The 13,908-nt window shown below is 34.9% G+C and overlaps 2 protein-coding genes across 2 annotated transcripts; both read right to left on the bottom strand.

Annotated features, from left to right (window-relative positions):
- Window positions 1-555: 555 nt before the first annotated feature.
- Window positions 556-13,801, bottom strand: LOC136810293 (beta-1,3-galactosyltransferase 5-like). The gene is made up of 2 exons (XM_067066861.1): window positions 13,778-13,801; window positions 556-2,097 (listed from the first exon to the last, which is right to left on the bottom strand). The coding sequence occupies exon 2, from the start codon at window positions 2,004-2,006 to the stop codon at window positions 870-872; it is 1,137 nt and encodes a 378-aa protein (XP_066922962.1). The 5' UTR covers window positions 2,007-2,097; window positions 13,778-13,801; the 3' UTR covers window positions 556-869.
- Window positions 4,369-7,115, bottom strand: LOC136810278 (uncharacterized). The gene is made up of 2 exons (XM_067066846.1): window positions 6,673-7,115; window positions 4,369-6,471 (listed from the first exon to the last, which is right to left on the bottom strand). Exons 1-2 carry the CDS (start codon window positions 6,912-6,914, stop codon window positions 6,042-6,044), a joined length of 672 nt encoding a protein of 223 aa, XP_066922947.1. The 5' UTR covers window positions 6,915-7,115; the 3' UTR covers window positions 4,369-6,041.
- Window positions 13,802-13,908: the final 107 nt, after the last annotated feature.

The raw sequence follows: 13,908 nt of genomic DNA, 5'->3' as shown, positions 1-13,908 counted from the left end.
GCCATTAAATCAAAACTTTTTAGTTCTTTTTGAGCATTTGTTATTACATATAAGAATATTAAGAAACTATTTCCAATAATATATAATTTGTCTTTTTAAAATTATAATATCTTCAATCAAGGAAATAACACGTATAATATTTTAAACTGATCAACTGAACAACCAATAAACAGACACCCAGTGAATACATCTATAACTTGTAAGAACAATTCTATAAGAACAATGAGGCTAAAAATCGCCATAAAACAAAAAAAAACAATTTAAGAACAATCTGAGCCTGGAATTACTCAATTTCAAGCAATTCAGGGGTCAAAATAGTTCAATTTCACTCAATTTTAAATAAGAACAGAATAAGAAAAATTTTTGGCTCAAAGTGCCAAAAATGAGAACAGCCTAGCCTCATCAAAAATTTACTGGTTCTTATAAAAAAAGAGTGTCTTGGAGATTGTACATCAAGGAGGAAATATCAAATACCCCTTTTTACGTGTTCTTATCTCGCTTTTCGTAAAATGTAAATTTTTGTTAACAAGGAAACTCAAATCAATCTGAGCATTTGTTTTGCTGGAAAAGATCGATACCACAGATATCACAATACAGATTTCTCATGGAAGTGAGCTTAGTTTTATATAGTCCAACATGTTGTTTTCTAAATTTACTTTAAGATTTTCGAACGTTATCAACCAGAATTGAAAACAAGATAATTGGCTAGCCAGTTATGAAACTGGACACGTTTCCTTTTATATGGGTCGATAATATCTGAAGTATTTTGTGGACACCAGGGTATACCTTTATATATTAACATTCTCTCAAAATGAAAGGACTAAAGCTATTAAAAAATGAAAGTCCCAAAATAATAAAACCAAAATAATTTATTGCTTGTAATGAAAACCGATGATTCTTGCATTCTTCAAAACATTATATACAGTGACCACAATGATAATGATCAAACAAACCACAATAATTGTTGCTCTACTGTCCGTATAACATAAATATCTTGTCAACAACATATTCTCTGAAGCTTTGATTCTCTCATGGATGGAATAAATCATGTCTGCTTGGAAACTATCACTAATAGCAATGATCCGGTTAATAGCACAATCAGTAAGAGTGTACGGAAATGCTAGAAAAACTGTTTTGAAGTGAACAAAAAAATGTAGATTTTCCACTTCAACACCTATGTAGTACATTAGAAGCCCTACGTAAGCATCGTCTACATGCATGTACGGGACGTAATCAGCTGCGTATAAAATCCTTGGTAATAGATTACCACTGAACACATACATTGCTCCTTTGCAGTACGGTGGATAATAATCATCTTTGTACTGTTCTCTAGATATATAATGCCGGTGACCAACTTCGCGCTGCACCTTGCTTCCTTCTAAGACAATCCCACCATAAAAATCACCATCAGTTTCACGTAAAAGACCACCAAATAACTTGGGTGTGTGGATATAAACATCATCATCTGTCTTGAGTATGAACGATGGGTTCAAGCTGCTGGCCCACTTGAAAGCAACCATTAATTTTAAAGTGATAGCTGAATAACGATCAGTATAGTCAACCAATAAGACATCATTATTTTCGTTAGCTTCTTTTCGGATAGCCTCATCATGATCTGAGCGTGCTATGAAGAAGACAAGTTTACAAGCTATATCTTTAGGTAGGTGATGTGATTCACGATACATATTAAGAAGATTGGCACAATTACCCCATGTTTTACGGATAGCATCTCGTTTCTGACGATGAGCCTCGGAATGAGGGCTTGAACTAACCAATATCAGTGCAAATAAATTTGTACCGTGATCAACAGTCGGGTTTATAACAACATCTTTGTAAACAAAAGGTACTCGCTTTGTGTTCTGGCGGAGAGTGAACTGAATAGCAGGTACATGATAGAAAATACTCCGAAGAAACACTAATAATGTTAGAACAAGGCCAATGGTGTATTTACGACGGTAAAGTAAGCGCCATCCTCCATCTTTCAGGCCAAAACTGAAAGAGGGCATTTATCAAAACTCTTACACTACAACCATCAACAAGTGAAAACATCAATGTCAAATGGAAAGTGATCGATTTTTTTGTAATTTTGCAAATTATCTGAAATGAGAAAAATATAAACAAATAGTAAATCAATTAAAATTTCATTTAATTAGTAAGTAATTTGCAGAGCTTATCAAATGTGTGAAGTAAAATCAGAACCTAGAACTTAATTGCTAATATTACATCAGTAGTCTTAAGACCAAATGATTTAGCAGATGGTTGTTAAAAATAAATCCCTACACCATTTTTATCTTGGTAGTTATGCATTTTAATTGATAAAAAAGCACATATGTCAAGAATTTAATTCGATATTGGCAGGATATATTTTTTTCAAATCCACATTTCTTGGTTGATAATTTTTTTGTTCAAACCAATTCAACTTTTTTTTAAAGCCAGAAATAAAACCACTGGTCACGACCATGACACCCAAAATATTTTCCAAGAAAAGCTATTTGAAAACTTAATTTCTAGAAAATCTTAGTTACAGATTGACATGAAATGGTAAAATATTGCACTTTCAGCAAATCTTCCTATACTAGACCCCCTCATCTCAATTAGGCCCTCTTAACCAGGGGCCCTAAGAAGGGTATATTTATCAAGGCATCATCTATGCGTTAAAGAGGAATATAGACATGGAGCTCTACCTTAAAGGAAGAATTTTGGCGGGAATTTAATTTGGCGGATGGCCAAAAAAGTTTTTTAGATGGAATTTAATTTGGCGGATGGACGAAAAAACTAAATTTGGCGGGAATTTAATTTGGCGTTTGCTGAAAATTTTATCCTTAAAATGGCGTAAAAACAGCAAAAAAAATGCAAAAACACCTTAAAAGAGATCATATTTTCAAAAAGTTTAATTTGGCGGGAATTTAATTTGGCGGATGGCGGAAAAAAGAAATTTTGGCGGGAACTTAATTTGGCGGATTCTGGCCAAATCCGCCAAATCTGCCAAATTTTCTTTCCGCCAAAATTTCTTCCTTTAAGGTATTATGTAAAGTGAGGCAGGTGATTCCTTTGTAAGAAAATAAACTTCCATCAAAACAAATATAGCACATGTATTAATAACGTATATCGTCCACCTCTAGGCAAAACGCACTGTCGAATATTTTTAGACATCCGATAGCAAAATATCTCTTCTGTAGCAGCGAGCTTAAAGAATTTAATAGTTTTTTGATCAAATAATTATGTAAATGTCACTTCGAACGTTTTGTAATTAAAGACAAAAAACAATGAAATTGATATCATTAAAATAAGATAGTAAAACGTTCGAAAATGTCATGAAAAGAGAGAAAAGGCCGAGAAAGACTGAATGCGAAATAGTGAAAAATTAAAATGCTTTTCTGCTAATTGGTGAACGATAAACCATATATTCGACGTGAAAAATCGGATATCATAATTATTCAGTCTCGCTTATCTACCCTGATCTATCTGCTTAATACAATTCAGGAATAATTAATATCCGATTAAATTTAAAGGCTTTGTTTTTAAATAAGAGTGATATCGTTTGCTTACTCATCAATTTTAATTCACAAGCTTTTCCACATTGAATCGGTTGGCAAACGATATCATACTACAGGATGCATCGTCTCTTATTTTCCCCCCTATTTTCTACTTTCCTATCTTCTATCCTGATTTTCTATCTTTCTCAAGTGTTTCTAACTGTTTTCTAAGTATTTTTCTGAAATTTGCCCGTACCGGTGAAACAGGTGACCGACCCTGGCTCGAACCACCAAATGCAAGCAATTTTGGTTTAAAAATCCAATGCCTAACCGCTTGTGCCAACGAGACACGACAGAAAGCGTTGTGACTCTCGAGCTCCAACCCTAACCCTAACTAATAATAACCGAACCCCCGTCTACGTCCGCGGATTGAAAAATTTCACTTGCATCCTGGAGTATGATATCGTTTGCCAACCCATTGAATCGGCAGATGTGGAACAATATTGGTCAGAAAGAGGAAAAGAAATTTTTTTTTGCTTATATCAGCATAATATAACAATAGGCAGACACAGTCCTGATATGAAATATGTGTCTGATAAGAAACGAGAACACTTATGTAAAGATAAAACCTTCAAAACCTTGAGAAAGCATAGGTTATATAATATTAAAAGATGTACAAAAAAGTAATAAAAATATTAATCATGAATATTGCCCTTATGTATTACAATGAGGTGAATACAGTCGCTCTCATATTGTTTTCTGACCAGCCACCAGAACCGTTGGAAAACCAACGGATCCGGCGAGACTCGAACTCACAACCATGCCATTCGCGGGCATTTGCTCTACCATTGAGCTCATTGAGCAATTGAGTCATCGGGTTCCACATGGACCCGTAGCTCAATGGTAGAGCAAATGCCCGCGAATGGCATGGTTGTGAGTTCGAGTCTCGCCGGATCCGTTGGTTTTCCAACGGTTCTGGTGGCTGGTCAGAAAACAATATGAGAGCAACTGTATTCACCTCATTGTAATAAAAATATAATTACTAAGATTTTGAAAAAGAAAATCTAATAATCTGTAGCATCAACACAAAGCTTTAAAAATATCTTAATTTAAGGGGCACTTAGGCAAAACAGGCGACGGGTATGTGCTAGCCATAAGGCAACCTTTCTCTGAAAGCGTTTCTATTTTAGGCCTGGTTATACCTGTCACCTTGCAAACCTAGTACCCCCTCCCCTGGACCTTAAATTTTAAATGTCTACTTTATAAAAGACAAAAATAAAATAAAATAAAGATTTTTTCTTGTACATTTTAGAAGTCTGCTCAAGCAAGATTTTCACAGCATTATCTGTAAACTATCATAGTTCATTAGTAGTGCTAATTAGTTTTTAAAAATTCAAACAAGGCGCATTATTTTAAAAAACTATAGAATTAAGAGTAAATAAAATAGTACTTATCTAATTAATTAGATACTTTAGACTTTACAAACTATATCTTGCATCATGGTATCTGTGTCTTGAGTGCACAGAACCAGCGGTGTCTGGACAGCGCTAAGCGCTCCAAATTCGAAAGAAGAAGAATTCCTACTTCGCAAGGAGTAGGACCCATTTTCCACCGGGGAGGGCTCGTATGATATTATATCATATCATATCATATCATATCATATCATATCATATCATTACAAAGTATAATCTAAAAGTTCTCTAAAGTTATTTAAAATATGCTTAAAATAATAATTTTGTCGTCTAAAATAAGAGCATATAATATGTATACTTTTGTCATAGTTTGAAACTATCAGTTATAATCTAACAATAGGAATATATATTTAATAAAGATGTTTAAAATGTTTAGAAAATAATGACTTTAAAAAAGCAAGCTTTAAAAATAAGATCTAGAGTAATAATTATATTTTAGCAATTTAGATAAAAAACAAAACTGAATTTCTATTTAATTAACAAATAATTTAATCACGTGCCTTAGTAAAATAGCTACAGATTAAGAGTAAAAGTGAGACAGACTAAGAATTAAAAAAAAATAGACTGGACATGCTCACACAATGGGGTTCATAATTTTATTTTTCTAATTTACTCATTAATTTTTTGAGACTGAATTTTGAATTTTTTTCAATCAGCTCAAACTTGTATGTAGCTGATGATTGTAAGCATGAAACTTTAGGTTCTACATTTAAAAAAAAGTTTTGACTTATTTATCATCATATTGCTCCTTTACACTAGCACAGTCTTTGGTGAAACAAACCCACATCCTAATACTTACTTATATTGATAAAAAATTCAAAAATATAATCGTTTCTATAGAATTCTGTTGAGAGATTCTAAATAATTAATATGTAAATAATAATTTACTTCCACTATTAACACTGTCCTACAATAATGACCCGATAGTGAGGGTTGTATGAAAAATGGATGAAAAGATTTTTCTAAAATTCTTAAAGTAATTTTATCCGGAACCTAAAGAAGTTTCTATTTAGCAACAAATAGATCTTGACAATGTTTGGAACTTAAAATTATCAAAATATACTATTTTATAAATTTAAAGACAAAAACGCTTTTAGCAGCCTTTTGGCTTTACTTCCTTCCACCAATCATTGGGATAGAAATGCCTTTGAATTTCCATTCCCTCACGAGGTACAGAAATATTCATTCCTAAAAAAGGTAATTTTGGTAACGGCTTCTCAAACAATCTTGCTGGCGCCTGATGAAAATTACGAAAGTGTATGAAAAACACCCATGGTTCAATTCCAGTCCTTCCTCGATCACCGAACCATGTCTCAGAAAATATCATCAAATCACCGTGTGCTTTATTTCTTGAAATCACATACTCTCCTTTCCAATGCCTATACATCACTTTTATTCCTCGATCATAGAACTCTTGGAGAAATTTTGATTCATCAATTTGGGCAACTTCTTCGGACAATATTGCTAGATCAAAGTCATTGTCCCAAGGAAGAGGACCACCAAAGCGCATTGCACCGAATAAACTATTAAAATAAGAAACTTGTGCTAAAGAGTATAAAATGGTTTGAGCAGTGAAACTCTTTTATGGAAAAAGTGAGAAATATCCAAACTAAGACATTAAACCAAGATCTTTTTTTATTTCAAAAGGAATGATTCTTCAAAATCAAATTTTTTTTTAAAAAGGTCGAATTCCAAAACTGCAATCAAGGAAATGTTAAACTTACCTGCCATATATCAAAACATGTGTCAAACCAAATTTAGTTAAGATAATATGAGCATCACGAAATAAAGACTTGAGTTCATTCATGTAGTTATCAGGAGTCTCACAAACCTCTTGTTTTGCCATCTTGTACCAATGCCATCCTTGCACATTCAAGGTGTAAAAGATAAAGAAAGCAACAGAAAATAAACCACAAAGAAACAAAGGTTTGTTTTTTCTCCAACAATTTAAAACCAAACGATACATTTTTAAGTTAGTATATTGATTTTCTACTGTTGGCTAATCATTTTATTCCATTAACTGTAAGGTAGCAAAAAAATATGTTGTTCAATGAGAGTGACATGGAGGACAGTGTATCCCCGCATGGTTGAGCCTGACAAGTAATAGCAACCATACCACAGAGTTGGGCATATCTCCCAACACCCTTGTATCAGAGCCTGGCATGCAATTCCCCTCACATGGCATAGATGTACCTGGACGAAGCTATAATCACTTGCAAAGTGAATCACATCACTGAGTGGGAACTGAAACCTGAGTTCACATACCAAAGTCAAGACTGATAACCCACTACATGCAGTCATAAAATAATGAAATGAATAAAACAATAGAATAGTCGTTTCAGGTCGTTTAGGAGAATGCAAGAGTATATTGAATAACTGTAATTACTACAGCATAAATTTTTTTTATGATAACAGGGGAGCAGGTACCAACTCAGTGTTCTAACCCATAAGATACTTACTTGAATTTTCGATTTGTTTCCAAAAAACTAGACCACAACCCTTTTTATCACTAACTTTCTTTGGCAGCCAGAGCTTTGATTTCACCCTTTTAGTACACTGTACCTACATATTTCAATGAATTTCAACGAGTTTCAAAGAGTTTTGGCACCGCCCATTTTGTAACTTTTCCAGCCTTTTTGGTAAACTGAACTAACTTTCTTCCATGACCAGAGCTTTGGTACCGTCCTTTTTAAAACTCTGTTGAGTTTTTGCACGACCCTTTTAGTACTTAGTTGACCACATTTGGACACCACCCCATAATACTGCTGTAAAACTTTCTTTAATTTGTCACAGGGTGCCACATTTGCTTGGCCCATCAATATAGTCTGATAGAATTAGGTTTTACCTTGTTGAAAATAATAATACGTGGCTTAAATCTGACACAAAGGTTCCTTATGGGTCCAAGAAACACCAAACCAGCTGATTCTAATTCTTACGACATATATACAAGATTTTTTTAAAGTTTTCAAAAAATAAATTTCGACATTTCAACTAGAAAGATCACAACAAGTAGCTAACGACAATGGGGACATTTTGAAATAGTCGTTTGGGAGTACATGACGACCTATTGACTCTGTTCCTTATTTTTAATTACTTCCAGTTACTTCAACACTTTGGGCCGGAAATTATCTGCTCTGTATTATGGAAATAAAACCCTAATATAGTACTGAAGCTTATACAGTACTCAAGCTTATACAGTACTCAAGCTAATACTTTTTAGTACAGTCAGGCACATCCTGGCAAATGAACGGGGTATTTTTCACTTGCGACCATTGGCAAATGAACGGGGTCGAAAACGAAAGCGACCTAATGGCGCCGAATACCCAGTTTAATTGAACCGGGTTGGAAATATTTTGCTTCATTTCAAAGAACTGCATAGATGAATTTTTTTTTCCATGGGTCAATTTTGTCTACGAAGATTGAAGAAACTTTTAACGAAAAAATAAAGTTCCCAGTTTTCTTCATTTTTTCCCTTTTTCAGTTTGAAGTTCATTTTTATTAATTTTCACGCTTTTAGCCTGAGACGTCCTATCTCATTTACACTGGGTGACGAATACCCCATGCAAATGCTCACCCCGTTCATTTGCCAGGATGTGCCTGACTGTAGTACATTTTGCGGGAAGAGTTTACAGCGTTAAAATTTCTGGGAAACAGCCTATCCTAAAAATTATGTACACGCATAAGGGGACTAAAAATACCATATAGCACAAGTTTAATGGTCAACAAATAATAAAATGACTAGTTGTATTTTATTTTTATATAAATGGTTTTGAGAAGAAGTATATCAAAAATATAAAGATATCTAGAGAATTTGACTTTAGTATGGCAATCAAATTGATGCCATACAAGAGGAGCATGATACATAACTGGACAGTCAGCTTGACTCTGCTGGGTTGTGTGACTAACTGACAGACTGAAAGGTTTGTTTTAATTTTAGTTTGTATCTCTGAAAGACCCTATCGGAATTAGGCAGGGCTGTCGGATTTAGGACCAATCACGGTATTACTTTTCACGATTGTATATATATATTTGGAGGATCTAAAAACTTAAAAAAAATTCTGTTAAAATCCCCTCTCCCTCTGTTAAAGTTCACCCCTTTTCTGCTCTGTGTTTTGTAGGGTGGACTTTCCCTCCATCCACAGCAAGAGATCCAGAAAATAAAGAAAAAGAAAGAAAACAAAGCTTTTGAGGAACAAAAAGCACGACCCTGCCGGTGCACCCGACAGTCGGGTGTTGTCGGGTGTTTTGTCGGGTGCTGAAATTTCTAAATTTGCGAAAACACCCGACAAATAGTGCACCCGACAGTCGGGTGCTTAAATTCCTAACTTAGTTAAAACACCCGACGATCAACACCCGACATCGCCTAATGGGCATTTTGCGGGTTTACGCCCTATACTATTTCCCGCTATCTTTGCCATCTTTGCCGATGCCGTGGACGTCAGTCAAGGCGCTATTGTCACTGGGGCATAAAAGGGCCGGCGTGTAAAATCGAATCAGATATCGGAACTACCTGGGGCTTCGATTCCTAATCGGTGAAAACAATTTCGGGGGCAGAGGAAAGTGACGAAAATTCTAATAAGCTTTGGCGTAATAAGGGCCGGTGCATCTATCACCCAAACTCGAGTCGAACCTTAGTTTGCTTTTTTGATTTATGATATTCTGACAGCAATCTATTGTTATCCGTGAAACGATTGTATCGCATCCATCAGTAAAATTAAAAAGTGCGATGCAAGTGGCTCTGGGTACGATTTGGGCGCGCAACCTCGTCCCGTGTATCCTTGGTTCTTTTACGTTATTAGTGATCGATACGATAGAAAGGCCATACCTGACACAGGGATACGCTATAACATATCCCTGCCTGACATTAACCTTTACCCCCGGAAGCCGACCTCCCATACTAAATCTCAATATCAATCATTCTATTTTCAGAGTCGCAAATAAGAGAAAATGAATCAATTAGCGGAACAGGTGATCATTTTTAATTTGATATTTACATTTTAGTCGTAAAAAATTTGCCGTGTCTTTCTTTCGATTCTGTATTTTGATCAAATATCAAATCAATGTTTTGATATTCTTAAATTCCAGCCTGCACTCGATGGTCAATCTAGTTCTCCGTGTTTAGGTTTGAGCATCGATGGTTTGAGGCATGACAATCCGTTCACTTTTTTTCTCTTCTTTTCTTCGTTTTAGTCTTACATTCTGATGGTGAAACAACACGCTGACGTGCTCTGGCTTATCAAGGTAAAACGTATATTACCTTTAATATCATGATATAAATAGCTCGATCTCATCTGATATTTAGTTTCATAATGACGTAATTTCCATTGCGTTCTAAATAGCCTGTAAATGCGTAATTCAGCATTATAAGCTATAGTTTTAATTCAATAACGACGTAAGTGGAGAGAGATTTAAAATCGTGAAGAGGTACCGTGCGTGAGTATCACAGCTCGAATAAATTGCAATGCATCACCTTCCGATTGGAAAACCTTACCTCGTCCTTAGAGGTTAATATTTTCTCTTTGAAAACTTGGCCTCTGATACTCAGGGTAGTGAAGAGAGTGGTAGTCTATAAATAAATCTTTCTACTTTCTATCTCCCTCAGGAAGAAAACAAAAGAAACGATTGTTGGATCTATCGATGGATCAAATTCAAATGGCCTCATAATTTATATCTTACATATTTTTAATTATATATAATGTATTTCAAAGATTGTCTGTAAGACCTTGTTCAGACGTTACGGTTTCATATCGTCCCGGTACGATTTCCGTTACGGATCGATAGTGTTCATATTTGGTTTCGGAACCTTTTGGAGCAAGAAAATGGAGCGGTTCCGTTCCAATGAAACCCTTTTGACCTGTTTTGCTTAGTAATTGTAACGTCTTCTTTTTTGATGTTTCAAATTTTGGCGTTCACACTTGTTTCGGAACCGTTTCGTTTCGGAACGATACGGAACCGTAACGTCTGAACATGGTCTAAATTATTGTTAAAGAATAAAAAGGTTGTTCCAATTTCTTCTTTTGATCAGCATCACACATTGACCATAACGATATACCCACTTTTTTCTTTTGGGTGATTTATTTTTTTATTTATTTTATTTATTCTTTATTGCCCCCGCAGGAGCGCAGCGACGAGGAGGCACTCATAGCTTCACGCATATATATTGGACTGGAATCTCGAATCTTTGCGTTTTTGTTTGTAATTTGATTTCCGGCCAATTAAGTGTTCCGCAAAAATATGGCGGTAAATTATACAGGGGTAAATGTTATACATATTTTCATATTACGTTATATGCTATTACCATTATTATATATTACATTTCATTAGTTTTGATTTAGCATTGAAAAGCTGAAGCGAGTGTTATAAATGCAAATTATAGAAAAAGTATATAACTACACCATAGCACGAATTACAATATTACTTTTGCAAATCAAAACAAACAAAATGGCAGACTGGTTATGATGATGAGCTGATTCTTTCGTCTATGACTGGAAAAAGTGTTTTGTATGGCTAATTTTGTTTCTTGTCTTTAAAACTGAATATATACTGTAATTTAGTCAGAAGTTCATTTCAGCAATGATTTCATTCTTTTTCTGGAATCTTTAAAGAAGTTTGCTCAAGTTTTCAAATGTACATTTGTTGATAATTTTGTTCAAACTGTAATTTATCTTTGTCTGTTATTTTATTAATAACTACCTTTATTGTTTATAGAACTTCTTGAGCTTTAAAGACCATTATATGGTCGTAACTCAGGAATGTCTTTCTTAACTTGGTAAAACAAGATACCGGCAAAGTACAAAAAAGTAGAATGTATGCATATGAAAACAAACTTTTTTTTTCCTCTTCAAAATAGATTTACCTCATTAGAGTGTTTTCACTGTTTGTTCAGTGTGGTAAATCTATTTCAACTTTTTCAGTTGTTGCGATAGCCTACGTAATAACTTGCGCTCCAGTAGTTTGGTGAAATAGCTCCAATTCTGGCTTCCAAGTTAGGAGGGACCTTCCCGAAGGCATTTAACGGTGGTTAGACTAGGCACACAGACAGTCATACAGAAACACCATGAAGTGAAAGTATATAGCTATAAACTCAAAAAGTATAGCTTCCTGAAGGCACGTCTCTTCATTGTCTGCGTTGTGATAATCTTAATGGATTTAATCCTTTTAGCTTAAGGAGAGAAGATTGCATCATGAAAAAGTACTATGCACTTAAAAAAAAAATTAGGCGCATATCTACTTTTCTCGACTGTACGTCTGAATGGACCACAATGGCATTCCTTTATTTTTCTTTTGACCAATAACATAAAAGATTTTGCTTGAGAAGTGCAATCACAGCGTAGGCGAGTGGAGTCCGGGCCCCTTAGCTAGGATTGGTTTCTATTTCGCCCTATTTAAGATGGCGCAGAACTTTTTGATAAATTTTATCCGCAGTATCCTCTTGACTATTGTTTATTAGGCAAAGTAGCAATAGAGAATCAATCAATTAATCAATCAATAATCAAATCAATTAATTATTCCTGATTATTTTTTATGTTTCAATCTTTAAAGAATTAAAAGCTTTATAAATCTTTAAAGCATTAAAAGCTTTATAAATGCATGGCATGACCTTTCAGTGGGGGCATTTAGTGAAAGCTATGACTAGTTTAACGTTGGTACAAAACAAAATAGTACAAGAGACTAATTCAAACCAACATGACAATCTAATATTTACTTAATAGTAAATAATATAGGATAAAAATTCTAAAACCATTAAAAGATTGAGCACAGTTTGCAAGAACAATATATTTTTGCTTTCATTTTTGTTTTAAAGCATTCTAATGATTCAGATGTTTTGGTCTCATTGGGCAATCTATTCCAAGCCTGTCCTGATAAAAGAGAAGAGAAAAAAAATTGTCCCAGCCATCCAAACAGTTTGCATGTACGTAATGGTTACTTGTACAAGAACGGTGGTGGTACGCTAAATAGATAAAACAAAAAATTCGGCAAAGTAGTGTGTCGTTACAATACGAAAACCCAGGTAATATATAGCGTCCAGTTGACGAGGTTACTCAATCAGCTCAGACAAATTGAACGTTACTTAAAAATTTAAAGATACTCAACTTTCAGGTAGGTAAAAGTAGGAAAACCTACCTAGATATGATTTTAATACCCGGAATGTTTTTTTTTTTTTCACTTTGAAAGCCTACCTAAGTACTTGTGAAGGTTGCGTTGATGGTGACACATTAATTGATGAAATGTTGTCTGTTGTCTTCGTCGTTTCGTCGTTTTACCGTCGTTCCATCACCCCATGAATAAAAAGAAAAGGAAAAGGTTAATCTGTGAACTCCTTCCAAGAGAAGAAACATCAAAACTTGATCAAAACCCAAGAATTGGAAATCACATTGTTTGACCAAAGAGATTCGTTTGACAGCACAGAGTAATTTCGTCGAAATCGCCGCGCGCCAACTACAGGCGGGGCGGTAGTAAAAAGAACCCGTTTTCCGCCTCAGGAAATCGCCGCCCGCCCGTTGCATGTCGGGTGCTGTCAAGAGCGCCTAAGGTATAGCACCCGACAAAGTGCACCCGACTGTCGGGTGTTAAAATTTCTAACTTCGAGCACCCGACAACAGCACCCGACTGTCGGGTGCACCGGCAGGGTCGTCAAAAAGCTAGCTTACGGTAGCTAGCTTTTTAATCCTAAAAGCAAAAGTCAATCATTCTTGAATTCATTTTCTTCACTGATTGTTTTTGCTTAGGTATCACAAATTCATACAAAGTTGTACAAGAAAAACTTACATGTGCAGTTTCTAATGATGACAGTTTAAAAGCATGGTATAAAACAGTAAAAATACTTACATGACATGATACAAGCAGTCGAGTGTTTATAATACAAACGGTAATTTTGATTTATTTACTTTGACTTTTCTGCTGATTCAGCGTGTTATCGTTGGAAAACTGCTGTTTTCGGCAATAGGTTGCCGAAAAAG

This window comes from Clytia hemisphaerica, unplaced genomic scaffold (assembly GCF_902728285.1).
Source record: "Clytia hemisphaerica strain Z4C2 unplaced genomic scaffold, Clytia hemisphaerica genome assembly, whole genome shotgun sequence".
Taxonomy (NCBI): domain Eukaryota; kingdom Metazoa; phylum Cnidaria; class Hydrozoa; order Leptothecata; family Clytiidae; genus Clytia; species Clytia hemisphaerica.
The sequence above is the reverse complement of the archived record's forward strand: the minus strand, read 5'-3'. Positions and strand labels throughout refer to the sequence as shown.

Bases quoted from the DNA above. Each gene is read 5' to 3' on its own strand.
- LOC136810293 (XM_067066861.1), bottom strand. From the start codon at position 2,006: ATGCCCTCTTTCAGTTTTGGCCTGAAAGATGGAGGATGGCGCTTACTT.
- LOC136810278 (XM_067066846.1), bottom strand. From the start codon at position 6,914: ATGTATCGTTTGGTTTTAAATTGTTGGAGAAAAAACAAACCTTTGTTT. The intron at 6,472-6,672 runs GTAAGTTTAACA...TTATTTTAATAG, and splicing joins CATGTTTTGATATATGGCAG to TTTATTCGGTGCAATGCGCT.